The sequence below is a fragment of the Lucilia cuprina genome, chromosome 3 (assembly GCF_022045245.1).
Source record: "Lucilia cuprina isolate Lc7/37 chromosome 3, ASM2204524v1, whole genome shotgun sequence".
Classification (NCBI taxonomy): Eukaryota; Metazoa; Arthropoda; class Insecta; order Diptera; family Calliphoridae; genus Lucilia; species Lucilia cuprina.
The window spans coordinates 21,932,040-21,952,237 of NC_060951.1; the positions used below are offsets into that span (position 1 = coordinate 21,932,040).

Sequence of the window (20,198 nt, forward strand, 5' to 3'; positions counted from 1 at the left end):
CCCCCTGTCCAAATTTCAGCTCTTTAGCTTTAACCGTTTAGGCTGTGCGATGATGAATCAGTCAATCAGTCAGTCAGTCAGTAAAGTTAGAATTTTATATATATAGATAAAGTTTGTTTGTTATTGAAATTGGCCAATGTCGGTTCATGTTTTCGCATGGTACAAAAAAAATTGCTTTAGCAGTCATAACTGTTTTAAAAATGCGTGTATAGCGATAAAATTCAACATCAATAAGTTATTTATATTAACCAACCAAAAAAATTCTAACATCCATTACGGCCTTAAAAATAAAGTATAGCAAACATAATTTGGCATAAGCTAGTTTCTTCTTACTAAATAAAATATCTTTACAAAATTTAACGAGGATCGGTCCCCAATTGACTCTATTCTCCATATAAGCTCCCCCTCAGAAAATTACTTTAACGCTTACTGACTTGAAAATACAAGTATAGCGCTGAAATTCGATATAAGTAAGTTTCTTACCAGGGGTACACTAGAAGGAGGAGTGTTATCTCCCCTACTATGGTTACTGGCGGTCAACTCTATCCTAAGGAACTTTGAATCTAAAGGAAGATAGTCGCTTATGCGGATGACGTGGTGTTACTGGTCAAAGGTAAATTTCTCCCGACAATCAGTAAGGTCATGCAGTCAGCTCTAAGTAATCTATCAACCTGGAAAATAGGAATGGGTTGGGTGTGAATCCATCTAAAACGGATCTAGTTCTCTTCACTACGAAATATAAAGTTGAGAGTTTTAGTTAGCTTGCCGAAATTAAACGTCGTTGAACTGACTTTATCGGAAGGAGCCAAGTATCAAGGGACCTTCCTTTACCGCAAATTTTCTTGGAAGAAGAATATAAAGCTTAAAAAGGGTATCAATGCCTATTATACGTGCCGAGTAAGGCTCAAAGGTAATTCCTGGTAGGGATGAGTGGGAAGGATTCGAAGTACTGTTTGAGGGGTGTGCAGTTTTCACTGACGGATACAAGATGGATTTTGGCACAGGTGCCGAGGTTTATTTGGTAGATGACAGAAGTAAGTTCATTCTCTTACTTGTTTAATATAAAATCCGTTTTATTTATATCGCTTAGATATGGGAAGCGTAGTTTGTAATTTATCATCTTTAAAATGCGTAATTTTAGATAAACAAATATAGCATTTGGTAACAGATGCAGTTAACAATTTTTTTATTTTTACATCTCTAGACTTGTGCTACTTAAAATTCGTCTATTTGTTTTGTAAATCTAAACTATCTAGTAAAGTTAAGTAATGGTAATTGTAGTAATTTTATTATTATACAAACAAAATCATAAAGTTTAAATTTTCAAAATTTAATTTTTGGCCATGACCTAACAATTTACATTTTTAATTGATTTTATAGTATAAAATTTATACTCCTTAATTAATAATATAAAATGATTTGTTCAATTATATTTTTCCTTTTAAGAGTAATAGATTCTTAAAGTCAAAATTGTGTATAGTGTAAGTAAAAAACAAGTATATTTTTAAAATTTTTATTTTTCATAAAGAAACTTTTATGTTGAATTTTACCATAATTCCAAAGCATTTATTGACACAAAAAATATATTTTGTAAATGAGGCTTTATATAGGTCAAATATGGGCCGATCCTCGGTAAATGGTTACAAGTCAATTTTAGACGTTTAAAATATTTTTTTAAGAGGGGTTTGTATGGGGGCTAGGGTCAAATAAGGACCGAACATAACGAAAATCTGCAGTGTCATTTATGCTTATATAAAACTTATTTGTGCCAATTTTTAGAGGGATAATATAATATTTGACGTAATTATGGCATAAAACGTCAAAATCGGGAGGTACTGTTGTATGGCGGCTAGGTGAAATAATGGACCGATTTCAACCATTTTCAATAGGCTTCGTCCCTGTGCCAAAAAACATGCATGGTCCAAATTTCATCAAAGTATCTTGAAAATTGCGGCCTGTACCTTGCGCACAAGGTTTACATGGACAGCCAGCCAGACGGACGGACATGTCTTAATCGACTCAAAAAATGATTCTGAATCGATCGGTATACTTTAAGGTGGGTATTGGACCAATATTTTTATGTGTTTATTTTTATGCACAAATGTATAATACCCTCCCCACTATAGTGGTGTAGGGTATAATAAATAGTGTAAGTTGAATAACTAGTCCATATTTAATTGTTGTGTCATTTATAAGTAAAGAATTACGTGGTCGCACTGTTTTGAAATCAAATTTATACAATTTTACAAAATTTGCAGTTTTTTTTGGATAGAATATTTGTTGCTCTTCGGTTATGCAATATTTATAAATAAAGAAAAAGTAGACATTGTAATTACGCGTCGTTTGATGTATATCTCCAAAATGTGCTTTAGAAGGTATCACTGCGGGAAAAGCTTAAACATTGGAAAAACAAACATTGGAATACAAAAAATTGCGAATTTTTCATTTTTTACTTTAGCGAATTTTCACGTTATAAACAAATTTAAAATTCTGAATTTTATCAGTAATCAATCGCTATATAGAAAGAATTGGTTTGCATAAAGCCTTTCGTGGACTAAATACGTGAGGTTTCTTTTACAACAAAAATCGAGGAAGCACACCTAAGCCCCTAATTTAAATTGGGGACATTATACATCAACTGGTAGCTGACAGTGATGCTAAAACGAAAATCGATAAGCCGTTCGAGGGAGGTTATCTCGCAGTCGTGATCGAAATAAAATTCGAATCGAAATAATTTTCGATAGTCCGTAAAAATTTAAAGCAAAATTAAAAACCAGTAGTAATTCAGGTCTGAGTTGGGGAACAACTCTCTCGTTTTTATTTCTTAAGGACGGTCAGGCTTGTGCTTGTTGATAGGTTTTCGACAGAATTACTCCTCACCCCGCACTAATTTAATACACTACTTCGTATAACTGTTCTAAGTTATGCGTTGTCTTCATTAAACGCGTGCTTTCGTTTTACCTCAGAGTGAGGTTATATTTTTAACTGGTGGAGACCATTAAATACTCACGATATATATACTGGTGGAGGCCATTAATACTTTTGACGAAATTAAGTCCGGATGCTCCAACTTCCTATATGAAGGTAAAGGTCGTTTGGTGGGGTTTTCTCTGGACAAACGTGTGATAACCTGGCAATATGAGTGCTTAATGCACCGCCATCCTAATTAAAACCCAAAAAAACAAAAATTAAATTAAAATATAAATATGAAGTATAATTGCAGAGAGAAGTTTTTTATACAAAATGTAATATTCCAAGTGATATGTAAATACAACATGGATGTTTATTTACTTTTATTTATTTGGCACATATTGGCTGCATTGATTGGACCCATTTTGGATTATAGGCATCTTTGATTGGTAGGTCACAAACATTTAATTCAGCAGCGATTTGTTCCCATTTAGGTGGACAAAATTAAAAATCTGTATTTTCTGAATTTGGATAAATAAATGGGGTTTAAAATGGACGTTTATTTCGCGAGAAATTCAAATATTGGATCATATTTATACCCTACACCACTATAGTGGGGAAGGTATTATGCGTTTGTGCTGATATTTATAACACCAAAAAATATTGGTCCAACACCTTCCAATCGGCTGTGAACCGATTTAGCTATGTCCGTCCATCCGTCTGCGTGTACATGTAAACCTTTGATGAAATTTGGTACATACTCTTTTTTTGGTCCAAGGTCAAAGTTGTGAATTCATGGAACCCTTTGTATTGTTTTAGTCCTTTAAACTTGAATCTCAAATATATGTATAATGACTATATTTATTTCTTAAAGAAACTTTCTAGGAATGTCCGCAATAAAATTATAACCGCAAACATAATTCATTTTTGACTTTAAAGTATTCCATTTATCATTTTTCCCGGATTTAATAAAATTATTTTTTCACAAAAACTTTACTTCGAAAGAAATTTTGATTTCGAGGGAAAACTCGAAAGGTTTTATTCAAACGGTTGCTCGTTATCGAATGCCATCACAAGAAATTTCGAAACGTTTTATTCGTTATCGAAAAGAGAATCCAAAAAGTAAAAAAACTTTCTCATAAAAACGCGGTGTTACAAGACAATTCGACGAAGCACACTTGAACCGCTAAAAGTACGATTTTATATTAAATGCATTGACAAAATTTCGGTCAGGTGTATGAAATTTATTTCCGAACTTTATATAGATTTTCATTTTAACGGTTCATATATAAAAATGCATTCAAATATATGCAAAAATAAATTAAAACTTCATAATTTTTCTTCTACCACACATAAATGCATGATGAAATTCATGTTAAATAGTCTATAAAAAATGTGTACTAAAATATTTTTTGAAGAAGTTGAAAAAACTCTTAAAAAGCGGCTTTTACTAAAAATTATTCACGAGAAGATAATTGTAAGATGTTAGACAATTTCCACACAAAATATCGTTGATGTCCTATTAAAAAAAGTTCATATTTTTTGGGAACCTCAAAATCTAAATTAAAAAGAGAATTTCCCATATACATACCAACATATATGCATAGAGAAGTGAAGCTCCCTTTCTTGATTATAAATAAATAAATAGCCATTTTATTTTATTGGGTTTTTTATTTAAATTTTAAATAACTTGGTTAATACATAATATATTTTGAATATATCATTTTTGTTGTTTTTTTTTTTTTATTTTTCTGTTTGTTTCTGATTTATTTTCTCATTTGTATTACCTTAAAAACTATCGAAATAAAAATATTGATTTAGTATTTGTTTTATTGTTTAATTCTATTTTGTTTCATTATCTGAAAATAATATTCGCTAATCGCTTTAATGATTTCTTACAAATTTGTGATTTTCATTATTTTTTTTAATAACTGCGTAACGCATTGTTTTTCTTAAAGGTTCTATCTTCTCACTTCATATTTTCTTATAAAATAAAGTTCACATCGAATTAATTGCAATTGAAAAGGGGGTTTTAAACAGGGACAATAGAATTTCGTAATATTTAGATGGAAATTTTACAATATTTATATTAATTTTAATTGAGTACCTACATACATCAGTGTATGTACGTATGTTTGTAAGTTGTTTTTCGTTTTTATGTATATTTGCAATGCAATAATTATAAAAATAATGATAATAAAATATTTAAATACAAAAAAGAAAAAAAAAACAAAACAAATATAAACAGGGAATGGGAGAAATTTATTTTGAAAACAAAGAAGGAAACTTTTATGAGTTTAAAATAATAAAAAGAAAACAATTGATCTAGACAAACAAGTGCGACAAAAAAATAGATTAGATTTTTAACTTTTTTTACTACATCTCGTAATCACTTTAAGTTAATTGGGGAGTAAAACAGCTAGAGGGAGAACTGTGGACTGTGTTGGTGAGTTATACTAAAGGGCTCAAATTTGTATTTTTGTTAGTTGCTATTAAAAGTTAATTGTCTAAATAATTTAAAGAATTTTAATTTAGTATTAATATGTATTTTTTTTTTTTGTTTTGTATGTTTGTGTACAAGTTTTGAATTTATCGTTAAGTTTTGTCTACAAAATAACAACAAAATATTTTAATACTTTTTACAATCTATGGACCTTTTAAAATAAATAGTTTCTCGATATTTAGTTTATGTTTTCTCCACTTTGGACAGACAAATCCAAAAGTTTATGTTAAAAAATGGCAAATGTTTGTTTGCCTTTAGAATGTTAATATTGTTTTTATTTTAGTTGTTCGTTTTGTTTAAAGAAGCCCTTAATAATAATATTGAGTGTCAGGATGTGTTTATTAAGATGTTGTGTGTGTGTGTGTGGATGTCTATTTTCTCTGTATAAATGTCGGGTTTCGTTATACTTTCACTTTTTAAGTTAAGCACTTGATACAATAATTATACGACTCTGATTGTTGATGTAATCGTATATAGAGAATGACTCAATTGGGGCCATAACATCAGGCTCCACTTGTAACGGCATCATCACTATCTAAGAAATCACTTGAAGCTACTGGCACAACTTGAGGTTTATCATCTGTATCATTATGAACGTTGTTACCATCCTCTTCATCATCATCGTTGAGGGGAACCTCTGTGGTTGGTTCTAGGAAATCATCGGCAACTTCTTGTTTGTTATCATTCACCGCAGCATTGACTGCTGTCGCTGCTGGCAGAGGCGGTGGCGTTGTTGAAAGCATAACTGGTGAAGTGCTAATTGCAGCTGCACCATCTCCCATACCACGTTCGATTGGCATTGCAGTCGGTGTTATGGGCGATGTAGGTAGTGACTCCTGCGACTGTTGACTGAATTCCTGATTAGGACTTTCTCTTGTGAAGAGACCCATCTTGCCTTCGGATGACAACGAGGCTGCTGTTGTTGCTGCTGCTGCCGCCGCAGCAACTCCTACTGCATTGACATTTACATTCGGATCGCTGTTAGTTAAATGAGGTGCTGCAACAGGAGCTGGAGGGCCACTAACCAAATGTGGGGGAGCATGTTGAGGATGAGTATTATGACCCGCAACAGCTGTTTGTTGTGGTTGATTGTGGGCATGATATCGTGGTATATCAGCCTTGCGCCACAGTGTTATTTCCTGTTGTTTAAAGTAACGACGATCCTCTGTGTCCATCAACACCAAATTGAGAAAATACTTTACGGAGAATTTCTTATTGATGTCCCGCATTGTGGGCGTAAGATTGTAGCCGGCCAAAAATACACGTATTGGTATACTTTCACCCTTAACAGGTGCTCCATCCATTATTTCGAATTTGGCAATAGTTTCGTTTTCCGTAAACACGTTCGGTCCACTGCCAGTTGACTCGCGTTTTATAATAGCGATTTCCATGTGTTTAATTTTAATGCGCACCAACAGGAAATATATTTTACCAATGATCGTATCCTTCAGATGGTATTTACTCTTGTTGTATTCGAACTCAATATGCAGGCAATCTTCAATACCCACTTCCATTTTGATGGGATTATTTACATCCGGATAACTACAGAGTGTATGAACAGCAATATCTACTTCCTTTGTGATATCACTGATGCGACGTACTATGGTGACACGTAAAAAGTAACGTAAACGTACATTCGATCCATTGTAGATTTCAAATTGTTTTTCTACGTTAGGAAACTCAAATGGATAACTACTGTATTGAATGAGATCACCAGGTCGTGCTAATGCTTTTGCTAAACATTTAAACTCATGATGATTGCCGCGATCGTAGAAGAGTTCTATCTGACCGATGAATTCAATTTTAATACCTTGATGTTCCAATTTGCTACCGGGTTTTTTAAGTGTAACATTTACCTATAAAAATAATTAAAAATCTTTAATCCAATAATAATCATTATAAAAGATTTGAATGTTTTTAATTTTAAAATATTTTAATGAAATGAAAAATGGACACTGGATAAAAAAGGTTAAACTTTTTAATCTTATTTATAAAATTATTTTCATTTATAGTACTCATAAGCAGGAAAACTAAAATATGCAAATTCATGTTTTAAATGTTGCACCATATGGACTGATAGTCAACCTGCTTCGAATTGATTCACAAATGTCGGCCATCTCTTGATGAACATTTCGTACCTAGAACTGCACTTGACACACGTTCCTGCCTACATTAAGGGGATATTAACACATTTGTTGCTGCCTTCATCTATGCTACAAATCTCTAATTCTAATAACAGATATTCATCCCTGACATTAAGAATGATATGGCTTATCTATGATAGTCGAAGGCCCGCCAATGCAGGACTAGTCCTCAATGAGGAAAATGCTATATACCTATACCCTTTTCTTTGTCTACTAATATGACCGAATACCCTGGTAATACGATATATATATGAAATAGCCTTTCTCAATATAAATAAACAAGAATGAGGAATTTGTGCTTTAAGTTTGATTCAATTATATGTTGAACAATGAAATGTCCTGTCGATTTATTGGCATATTAGTAGTTAATTCCATTCTTAGCATATTTTACCGAAGGTGTTTTATTACGAATTGAAAAATTGCGACGTAATATGAATATACTTATTATATATTTGATTAAGCAAGTTTATCTGTATACACATTATTTACTCGATCAATATATAATTAAAGCTACAAAACCACATTTATACATTTTTTACTACATTTACAATAAAAATAGAATTTTTAAACCACATAGTGAAAAATAATTTGTTAATAGAATATATGAGCAAAATTAAATATTAACTGAATTCAAATTCGTCGTATTTGAGTTAATCTTTTAAAATAAGTTAATGTTTTGATACATATCGGTATAAAACACTTGTATATCCATAATTTCAGACCATTAGCTTATTGTCTCTCAACTTTATTAACATTTAAAAATTTAAAAATTAAAAAAATGCTTTGAAATTTACCAGAGTGGTTTTTTCATAAATTTCAAACCTCTGCTCCTAGTTCATAACTCACAAAGGCATCCTTTATAAACAAAAGTCACAAGGCTTTGGACATTTAAAATCCTTGTTATAATTTCAAATATAACAAACAATTTTCCAAAATTTAATTTTCTTTTTCTTTGTATTATCTTAAGACGTAATGCAAAAATTTTGTAAAAGAAAGAAAAATAAAATTTCTTCTATTAAAGGAGTCCTAGCAGCGTTTATCTGAAAAAATTAATAATTAATATTTTTATGAAATCTAAAACATATGCGTTTAGATATTTATAAGCCTGGTAAGCACATGCCATCAAACCGGTTTATTCGAAAATGATATATACTCATAACAAACATTAAAAAATGAACGTATTTCAATAATTATCACCAATTTCATTGAACAATTTGCTTAAAATTTAAAAGCAGAAAATCAAACTTTATCACATTCAAAAAAGGGGGTCAGCGATATCAGAAAAACATTTACAAATAAAAGGCACTGGCCTACGTAATACATCCGTTCATATTGTGTTTATAATTCTATTGCTCTGCACTTTTTCTGGCTACAACATCTCAGTAAAACTTATTAAAGATTTTTAATAGAAATGTTTTCTAACGTTATGATCAGAAATCAAAAATAGTAATAAACAGAAAGCAAATGCACACAAATTAATTAACAAACAAGTGGTGGTTGGTAATGATGATGATAAAAGTAGCCGCTACCCGCTCCCTGTACGGTGCGATGCGGTGGCAATCTGTGTCATTTACTTGAATGCAAACACAGCAACAACAACAACACCAATCAATCCAAATGAACACACAAACAAAACACACAATATGTATGAAGAAAAAAACGATGAAAAACGCACAATTATTAAATTTACATAATCTCTATTACTGGCTAAATGTTAAATATGAAAATCCTTTTTAGTTTACCTTGCCGGACACTGTTTCACCATCATAATAAAGCAACATTTTTTCAATTTTACCATCTTCTCCTTTGACTTCAGTCATTTTTTTGTTTTCAGCACCATCGAAAACAATATCGATTTCGGCCGATTGTCCAAACCCCAAAAAGTTCATATTCGTTTTGCTTTTTCAATATTTTACTGCAGAATTCTCTTAACAATTGGAATGTTTCTAACTTTTAAATATTGGCGTAAATAAAATTTTATTATCAAAAAATTGTAATTTTTTGGGCGTTTAGTTGAAAAAAATTCTTTTGCTTCGTTTGTTCAAAGACCTGCGCCGACAAATATTAACGGCGGCAGCGAATGACACAAAAAATTTCAGTGACGGCTCAAAATCGACTAGAGACCGGCGAAGTTTTCAACATTAGTTTTATATTTTCAACGACATGAAATAAAATCGGGTGATTAATAAGATAATAATTCTATTATATAGAAACAAAGTTTATCAAAATTTATATCATACATAGATATCCATATACATATGTATGTACATTTGATCCAGTTTTTGATGGTGTTAAATAGGCAGTATTAGTTAAAAGGCGAAGTCAATTTAGCAGCTTACTATTGAACTGTTGAATTCCGTACAAAATAATTTAAAATAAATAACAAAAAAGTCAAAAAGTAACGATTTACTTACATATTTAATTTAAAAAAAATGAAAATAATAAAATAAGTAACCAATACCGCTACTAATACTAATTAAATATATTATTAAAACCAATTAAGTTTTTCGGTATAAATACCGTTATTACAAACCAACTGGTATAAATTTAGAGCCGCTCCACACGGAAATTTTAGTTGGGAAACTTTTTCATAATGTTCTTTTAAAGTTTCCTTCTCCTTAATGCGAAGAATAGCAACACCGCCAAAGATTTAAATGATATTTCTTTCTCTCTCGCACAAAATCAAAAGTTTCCTAAAAAAGCTTCCTGGTGTGTACCGGAACTTAAACGACAGCTTAAGACGTCGAAGAATTTCATTTTACTTTTTTATTAAACTTTACGTACATAAAGTGTGATCGTGTGAAGTGCCCTTTAGATTAGTGGCTGCCTAACAGAACCCTGCGCCGTCAAATATATATGTCGACAGCAAATGACAGTAGAAATGGCGGCGGCTTAAAATCGAATGTAAACCGGCTAATTACAGTCAAACTCGTTTATAACGATTTCTCGGATATTATTTTCATACTTACCTACAAGATATATTAATTATAAGGTAGTGTTATCAGAACAGCTGATCGTTTTTTGCTACTATGTTCATTTTTCGCCGTGGTGTAGAATTAATGTCAAACTTTGTTTACATTTTGTAAATGTCAAACTTTGTTTTAATTTTGTTAATGTCAAATTTGTGATTAAAGACAAAATTTATGTTGTTAAATTCGTTTATGTTTTAAAACCAATAATAATACTACACGAAATTAGTTTTATTTTTAAAAACATCAAATTAAATTACAAACAGATTCAAATTTATAAACATTTTTTGTTTAACAAAAATTGGCTTTGATTTATTTGTCAGCTGTTTTTGACATTTTTCCCTGACAGCCAATTCGCCTTCAAGTGCAGGCACAATGTCAAACTACATATAAAAAAATATAACCAATTCGCTTGGTATTCTGAATTCGCCGATGACTCTACCTTATAAAATTAATATACCTTGCTTACCTAGTTATTTAATACAAAAAAGCTTTTAATTATTTTGTTTTCTTTTGGCATTTTTGTTTTGATAGCTGATTTTGATAAATACACGATAAAAATTAGAGAGAGAGCGTGAATTACGAATAATTGCACCATGTGAACGGGGTTTAACGAACTCATCTTCTGTTAACGAATTAAAAAATTATGTATTGAAATCATAAGAAAATATTACAATTTATATTCTTCTAATTGCGTGAATACCAATTTATTTTTTGATCTACAAAAGCTTCATCCGTCTTATTGCGAACTTTGCTTATAACGAATAAGTTTTACCGGTTGGTTTGAGAGGAGTATGTATATTTGAGAGGAGTATGTATATTTTGTCACATTTCGTGCTGTGAGACACGTTAATGTAAAATGTTTTTCTTGTAAATGCACCTAGAAATTTCAGGGCCCTTGCATCACCTGTTAGCGTTAACATATCAGCCTAATTTTTTTAATTTGATAAATATTTTGTAAATAGCTATATCAGCAATAATTTCTTCTAAAGTACGCAGTACTTGATTTCTTTTCGACATAATCTTAAACGAGTGGAATTTCTTGTTGACATGTTTTGATCTGTTACTCAGTTTTTCTTCCTTGATAATATTTAAACAGCTTCCGATGTCTTTAAAAATAACAGTGGAAGTTGATATGCTATTTGAATTTTTATTTAAATTTTTTAAAATATCGGAGCATAATTGACCCTAAGCTCTTCAAAAATTGGCTTTCACGCATATTACACACTTTAAAATAGTAGTACAGAGATAAAACTCGATACAGACATGTTTTATATAAATCCATATCTCTCTACTAAATTTTGTGAGGATCGGTTAATAATTGCCCCTATCTTCCAAATAATGTTCCCTTTAGAAAATTATTTTAATGCTCATTACTCGATTAAAACTATAGGTACAGTGAGAAAATTCGACATAAACGTTTTTAATAGCAACCAAAATCCTTTTAGAAAATTTATAGGAATGGGGTTATAATTGGCCCTAACTCCACATACATATAAAGCATCCTAAAGAAGATGACTTTAATGCTATAATGTGAAGTCTCCATAATATTTACTAATCAATAAATTAAACATTTTAATGTTTATTTTATAAAACTTTATTGTTTATACTTTTGCATTTCTTACTCAAGTTTAAACCATCAAGTTAAACCACTTATTGAGAACTCAAAAACAAATTTGGAGGATTAATTTCAATCCGTAATCCATCACCTAAAGATTAGCCGTAAGAATTTAACCATTTTCCATGATACCCCGGTAGAATTCGATAAACTCTCTAGGCTTAGTCTGCAGGTCTCTGCTAGCTTAACGGCGCAGTTGTCTGCTTTTGATTTGTGAACTGTGATATTTTTGATATTTTACAGTGCTGCCAGACTTAAATGTATCACAAAAATATTTAGGGTACATTTATTTAATAGAACATATCCCACCTATCACAATCGTTTAGAATTGGTTAGTACAATGAAACACTTCAAATGTGTTTCAACAGCAAAGAAGATATATATTTATTTTTGATGTCTATTCTTTGCATATTAAATAGGAAATTTTCTGCCATTTAGTTTGCTTCACATATCATTCATTTAAATATTTTAATTGTATTATTTAGCAAAACTGCGTAATTTTCAATCACACTTTATTGGAATATAATTAAAATTACGAAAAAAAAAGTAAATGCTCGACTTTTGCAAATAATATTTATTAACAATTTGTAAAAAAGAGGGAAAATATACTATATAAATAACGTATTAATAGTACAAAGCTACAACATTTAAAGTAAATAATAATACAAATATTTTAAGTTCATTTTAGGCATACGCGCTTAAAAACACTTGACTGGTTCCTTTAGCAGTTTTGTCCAAGCTGTGGGATCATTTGGATTCTGCAAATCTGAACGAATCAATTTTTTGCCTTGACTCTGTAGTTCTGCAAATTGGGCAACAATTGGATCGCGACCACACGAAGCCACTGCTACCACATTGTCTTGTTCATCAATGAAATATGCTACAAATTTCAAATTTTCCAAATCGCCTTCAATGACCACATCGTTATATGGGCCATAGCCAGAATAACGGAAACCTTTTCCAAAAAGCATAGTAAAGAAGAAGGGAACGGCTTGTAATTCCTGAGGAGTATTGCCGACCATATTTATGGCTGCTATACGACCATGATATTGAGCCAATTGATAATGGCCAATGGTGGCGCGTTGATTATTGTATGAATATACTGGGGCGTTAACAATATCACCGCCAACATAGACATCATCGACCAATGATTTCAAATAAATATCAGAATCAATAGAGCCATTGGCATTGATTGGTAAACCAGAACCTACTAAGAATTTAGTATTGAATCTAGATCCGGTTCCCATAATTAGTATATCGCAGGGTAGTTTTGTTCCATCAGTTAATACTACTTCGGTAAGATTGTTGCTGGAATCGCCAATTGCTTCAACAATTCCACTACTCATTACCATATTGACGCCTTGATCTTTGTATAAACGTAATACCCGTTCACCAATAGCCGAACCAAAACTGGCCATAAGAGGAAATTCCGTACGTGATATTACGGTCATCTGAAAAAAATAAAACGTTTAAATTGTATAGGAATATATCTGTATTTTAAAAGAATCTTCGATAATCATGTTTTAATCAAACGAATTATACATTTAAAATTAAAAAATACTTTACTATGTAATATGATACGTATGAAAACATTTTCTAATATCATATTAAATATTCAGTATTTCGAATCTCTAATTATACAAATATACTTCCTTTTTCTTTGTTATCAAATTAATTAATATTTACACTTACACTTTTGACTTTCTTCACCCAATTCTGTGCTGATTCCAAGGCGATAAAGCTCGATCCCAAACAAACAACATTTGCTTCGGGTTTAATCATTTTATTTATCTGACGAAGATCTTCATACTCTCGCACTACGACTACACCTTTAAGATCAACACCCTTAATTGGAGGTTTACTTGCACTACAACCAGTTGCAATGAACATTTTGTCGTACTTAAGTGTTGTGTCGTTTGACAGAAACACAGTCTTAGTTTCACAATCTACTTTGGTAGCTTCGGTTGACATTAAGGTTTCAATGCCATACTCATCATAGAATTCATGTTTACGGAACTGGATGGTTTCAATTTTAATATCACTGGCTTTGGTAATCTTTACACGATCATATGGCAAATACTCTTCTTTGCAAACCATAACAATACGACCCGTAAAGCCTTCCTGGCGTAAAGTTTCCGCACATACAGCTCCAGAAGGACCACCGCCAATTATAACATAACATAGATGATTTTTTGGATCACGTTTCACCATATCTTTTAGACGTTTCGAACTTTCAAGATCTTTACGTTTAGCTCTCAGCATGACTTGGCCATCCTTTTCAACATCAACCTTGAAACAGGGCAATGAATCAAGACCGGGGAAATCTTCTATGTCACCAGTATCAATATTAAAGCAGGCTCCATGCCAAGGGCAACGAACACGACCATCGCCTAAAACACCAGTATGAAGAGGAGCTCCATAATGGGTGCATTTACTACCTACAGCTTTAATTTGATTATTCTGTTTGACTACCAGGACTTTGGTGTTTTCATCGAAATTAAATTGTTTCATATCATGTTCCTGCAAATCGTTGACATTGCAAACGGCAACAGAGTCTGTATAATCGTCACTCATTTTCTTTTCGCAGGTAGACTGATATGATCCAGAACCGGTGGTACCTAAGTTAGTAACAAAAGGAAAAACCATCAATTTTACAAATTACACACTTTAGTACATGTGTTCTAAATTATTTTTTAATGAAATTTGGAAAATTATTTTGAAAATTCTGTTCAACACATGGAAAAAAAATTTTTAAAAACACTTTGAAAAATAATGTATAAAAGTGCTAGGACAAACCAACTTTAAAGTAGTTTTAATTTCCTGCTCGACATGGTAAGTGCGTTTAAGTTGATACATTAAAAATAAAATTTAATACTAACTTTGAAACTCTTTTGTTTTAGAAAAGATATCTTTCAATTGTAATTATAACGCTTTTAGCGATTTTAAACAACATTCAGACTTTGCCCACCCGTGACTTAACGGATGAAGATTGGGAAACACTGCTTGAACTTATTGGAAAATCCAAAAATTTACCCTCTAACAACAATGAATACTACGAATCATTTACTCTTAGGCCAATTATTTTCAAAATGGATTTTGATGATAAAGCCAATAGAAACGATTTGACTGGCAAAATACCAATAAAGTTTAATAAGAAAATCGCAACAGTTCCGTTAGAAAAAGAACCAGAAGAAACGAGTGTATGGACAAGCATTAAATCTTTTTTCGCTAACGATTTAAACTCGATCGCTAAGGAAGTGGCCGATAATTATAATCCTATTCCACCCATTGTCTCGGTTATCGATGATGTAAAACGCAGTGACACTTGGGTTGATGTCAACACATTTTTCACAAAGGGCTATAACAGATTATTGAAGTTTTCAGAAGGTGTAATTGATGATGTTAAAGCCGCTATCAATGAAGAAAAATGAAACTCAATTTAAAAATTAATAGTTGATGATAATTGAAATTAATAAATTGAAAATTCTTTTAAAAATATTTCGATTTTTGAACAATCGCTAATTAACTATAATTTTATTTAATTCTATTCAATTAGTTAAACACGTAATTATTTAATATCCCTATAATTTGTAAAGTTTTCTTTGCCGTGTAACATAATTAGATCTACATTTTTTAACTTGTAGTAGTTTTTGACCTATTTTATACATACATATGTTTGTTAATATGTATGTGTGTAGTTATTCTTTGAAACGGTAGAGGACTGAGCTACGCTGAATTCTTCAAATTATAGGAACTTGGAAAAATAATAAACTCGAAAAAGTATATTTCTAAGCTATAAGGGGAAACATTGTACTCTTTTTATTAGTACATTCCACTTAGGTAAAATTTATTCCACTTTTGGTACTTTTTCTTCCTTCAAATGATACTCTATGTATGTTCTTTAATATGAACTCAAAACACATGATTATTAAACATACACGGTCCTCATTGAATAAGATTCTTTAAGAGACAACTTTTTAGTACTTTTTATCTCACAAATTGTACTTTTTTAATTTTCTAAAATATTCAACCTGGGAACATTAATTTTAACATACATGGTCATGACTGAATAATATTCTGTAAGTGGGAACTATTTGGTACTTTTCTATTCTTCAAATGGTACCTTATAGATTCTTTATAATGGTTAACCGGAACACACGGTCCTTATTAAATGAGAATTTATTGAGGAGATTATTGCACTTTTTCATTTTTCCGATGGTTTTTTTTTTGATATTTTTAAGGTATTGAACATAAATATTTAAAATAAAATGTAAAATGTAGGGTCCTTAGTGAATGAGTATCTACTGAAAGGGACTTTTGGTACTTTTTCATTCATAAAATTATATTTTTTGAGTTGTATATAATATTGAAGACAGAAACATAAAATTTTTTATTAAATGATGATCTATTGGAGGTATTTTATAGCACTTTTCTCAAATATTACTTTCAAAATTTTCTATAATGTGGAAGCTAAATAAATGAATCTAAAAAAAAGCTTCTTACTGAATGCGAATTTAATCACGTTATATTGAACGTATAAAACTGAAACATTAAAAAATGTTTAATCAATTTTAATTTTCTATAAAAGTAAACAAAATTTTGAATGTATTTAATTTAAGTTAGGGTAGCGAAGCACCCAGGGTATGCTAGTTGTATATAAAGCAGTCCTTAAAAACCTGTATATTTTTGTTGTCAAAAACTTAAGATCTTAATATCTGTTAATATGGAACTTCACAAAGAAATATTTTTTGATGCATATTTTTCACATTTTTAGTGCATATTTTCCCATATTATAGTGCATATTATAAGCGCATATTTTTAATTTTTTAGTGCATGAAAATTTTTTTCCCTTATTATTACTTTCACAAAGTAATAATAACAAAGTAATAATAGTCTAATTAATATAATATTCTATGAATAAATCAATATATTATTCCATAAACTAGTTCATAAACATGTCCATATACTAATCAATTGATTAGTCCATAAAGTAATCAATGACCTTATTCATAGATTAGGTAATAGACTAGAAAATACTGGTATATGGACTAGTCCATTAACAAGTTATAATACTTGTCTATAAGTTAGTCATTACACTTATACTAATCCATAGATTAGTCAATAGCATAGCCCATATAGATTTATCCGTACATAGATTAGCCTAAAGATCAGTTCATGGACTATAGAAAGCCGAAACTTCAATTACTACCTGTTCCTCTAATGCAAACGAACATTTATTTCTCAATTTATATTGAAAACAATAACAAATTTTCGGATTTATTTGATGTTTTCAATATAAAACTACAAAATACTTGTTCGTTCCCATTTAGAGGATCAGGCCCTTAATACTCCAAAATATACTGCTTTTGGAAAATTAAATTTTGTATGTCTGTTCTATTTGGGTTTATTAAACTTCTAAAACATTTATTTATTATTGAATAAAATTTTTATAAATATTGGTATTGGTAATTAAAATTCAAATCTGTTGCGAATTCTGCTACGAAATCAAAACCATTGTGGCAAAGTCTATAAAAAAAAACGCTTGATGTTGTTTTATAATTAAAATGGCAAAACATAAACAGTATTATTATGGAGTCAATAATAATTCTATTTAGTTTTTGTATTTGACTATTCATTTATCTTTTGTTAAGTTAAATTGAAAATAGATAAAAGTTGTAAAAGTCACTTATTGATTTTTACGCTTTTATTTAGTTAATTAACTACCGAATGTATAAGAATTTTATTTTAAATAATTGCAAAAGATTTGATAAACGGAAAATGAAAGGGAAATGTAAAATAAAATATGACGAAAAGAACAATTCATTTTTATTAAATATATTTATGCGATATTCTCTAATTTACAATCGACGATATATTGTTACACGTCACAATTTGTATATCCTGAACAACTATAATGGGAAGTTTATTTTTTTTATTGGACCAGCACTCAAGGGATGACCACTACTTATGCGAAGCATTGTGTTGAAACTAGGAAAATAGGTTGTGGGAAGGAGGATAAAGGGAGTAGTGTTTATGGACATTTGATTTAAATCTTCTTATATTGAAAGTGGCAGGAAATACCTCTGCAGGAAGTTTATTCCACATACGAACAGTGCGTAATGAGAATGGGTTTATTATGCGTTTGTGCTTATGTTTGTAACGCAAAAAATATTGATATTACACCTTAAAAATACCGATCAACTCAGAATCACTTTCTGATTCGATTAAATATGTCCGTCTGTCTGTACGGCTGGCTGTCCCTGTGTACCTTGTGCGCATAGTACAGTCAACAATTTTTAAAATATTTTGATATTTTCCATATATACATACCATCAATTTTCAAATGTATCTTATTACTGGATTAAGACCAGTAAAAGTGCTTCAGGGTTTCAATGTCCCCTCATTTGTCTAAATCAGAGGCTATTAATTGTCTTTAAACAGATTAAATGGGACAAAATATCCTTTTTTTTCTTATGGTTCTCGCATATTATTCATATGTTTCCCAGCATTTCCAAGATAATTCAATATTTCATCGGGAACGTCATGATTAATCACTTATTATCAAATCAGCAAGAGATATGTTAATCGCAGTTATTTTTCAGCCACAATATCTAGGCAACAGTGGAACTGTGCCAAAAAACAATTTTACTGGGATGATTTAAAAAAAAAAAATATAACAATAAACTTTAACCATGTGGACTTAGTCAAGGTCCTCATAAAATAAGCATTTAATCACTTATAAAAACGTTTCATACGAAGAATTTGGCATTGGTAGATTGTAAATTAAAATTTATATTAAATGCATTTTTATACTTTAAATTTATTGGACTATTAAAAGTTATCTTATCGACTTCACTCAACCACAAAAAATATCTTAAATAATAAAATATTGTTTTCTTTAAACAATATTTTAGAATAAATTATATCAATATATTCAATGATGAAACATAATTTTAGTCCAAATAAATTGTACTTAAGTACTTCTCACTGTTATGGTTCGTTTATTTCTGTCATTTATTTGATAATTCTCTCAATTCTCTTTAAAATGCAATCTCTCCCCAAAAAAAAAGCAATATGCATTGAGAATAATAATTAAGACCGCATGTAAAAATAAAAAATAATAAACAAACAACAACAACAAAAAGCGTAATTGTACTAATGAATAGATAAATCATACTCGTACAAACAAGTAACTGACTGGATAACCTTGTGCGAATACAACCAAATATATGTATTTCTTTGAACAAAATCTAATTATTCGTTTATTGTATTTCATTTCTGTACTCTACGAAATATCATTGTTAAATAATTCTTTTTATTTGGCACAATTATTTTTTTGTTTCACTTTTTTATTATTATTTAACAATCTCATGTGTTAAAAAAATACTAATGTTTGTAGTTTCAGCACATATTACTTTTAATTTAAACTTACGTTTGTTTTTTCTTATTATCTGTTTTAGTAATGTATCGCTATAATTTGTTGTTGTTGTTTACTCGTATGAATTACGTTTCTAACTAAACATTTGCAGGGTGAATATCTTGTTTTAAACTTTACGGACTGTGTTGTAAGAAATTCTAAAATAACATGTTTGTTTGCATGTTGTTGTTTCGTTTGTTACTTGTTCGACATGATTGCAAGCAAATGTCATTTGAAATATAAAATCCCACCACTTTCGTCTAGAATTTTACCAAAGTTGGCATTTTCTTTAATTACTATTTAGCCAGACTTTTTAAATACACTGATAAAATACATTGCATATTTAACTAACCGTTAAAAACGGTTAAATTTTAAAATAATACTTTATTATTTAATCAGAAACCAAATGTGTAAAAATTGCTAAAAGCCGTGATACACGGACGTCAGATCTTACAACGTTGTCAGTAAAATGTTCAGAAAATGTCCAGTAATCGTCTGAGCTTACAAATCATCTTTTGCAATGTTGCAAGACAAAATATGTAAGTTGACAGTATTATTAGAAATTTTCTTCACATTTAACTGCCAACCTTGTAAGATCTTACAACCGTGTATACAAAGCATTAGTTCCTAAGTATAT

The 20,198-nt window shown here is 30.4% G+C and overlaps 3 protein-coding genes across 5 annotated transcripts; 1 reads left to right on the forward strand and 2 right to left on the reverse strand.

The window, feature by feature from the left end:
* Positions 1–5,276: 5,276 nt before the first annotated feature.
* LOC111675143 (vacuolar protein sorting-associated protein 26B) lies at positions 5,277–9,630 on the reverse strand. The gene is made up of 2 exons (XM_023435885.2): positions 9,300–9,630; positions 5,277–7,269 (listed from the first exon to the last, which is right to left on the reverse strand). Exons 1-2 carry the CDS (start codon positions 9,444–9,446, stop codon positions 5,917–5,919), a joined length of 1,500 nt encoding a protein of 499 aa, XP_023291653.1. The 5' UTR covers positions 9,447–9,630; the 3' UTR covers positions 5,277–5,916.
* Positions 9,631–12,700: 3,070 nt separating this feature from the next.
* On the reverse strand, positions 12,701–19,704 carry LOC111675140 (apoptosis-inducing factor 3). Of its 2 annotated transcripts, none has more exons than XM_023435880.2 (3): positions 19,577–19,704; positions 13,837–14,762; positions 12,701–13,595 (listed from the first exon to the last, which is right to left on the reverse strand). In XM_023435880.2, exons 2-3 carry the CDS (start codon positions 14,716–14,718, stop codon positions 12,843–12,845), a joined length of 1,635 nt encoding a protein of 544 aa, XP_023291648.1. In that variant the 5' UTR covers positions 14,719–14,762; positions 19,577–19,704; the 3' UTR covers positions 12,701–12,842. The 2 variants fall into 2 exon arrangements, with proteins under 2 accessions (XP_023291648.1, XP_023291649.1); XM_023435881.2 differs by lacking the exon at positions 19,577–19,704 and adding an exon at positions 18,475–18,792.
* LOC111675141 lies at positions 14,718–15,658 on the forward strand. Of its 2 annotated transcripts, none has more exons than XM_023435882.2 (2): positions 14,718–14,976; positions 15,045–15,658. In XM_023435882.2, the coding sequence occupies exons 1-2, from the start codon at positions 14,974–14,976 to the stop codon at positions 15,573–15,575; spliced, it is 534 nt and encodes a 177-aa protein (XP_023291650.1). In that variant the 5' UTR covers positions 14,718–14,973; the 3' UTR covers positions 15,576–15,658. The 2 variants fall into 2 exon arrangements, with proteins under 2 accessions (XP_023291650.1, XP_046802183.1); XM_046946227.1 differs by having other exon boundaries at positions 15,050–15,658.
* Positions 19,705–20,198: the final 494 nt, after the last annotated feature.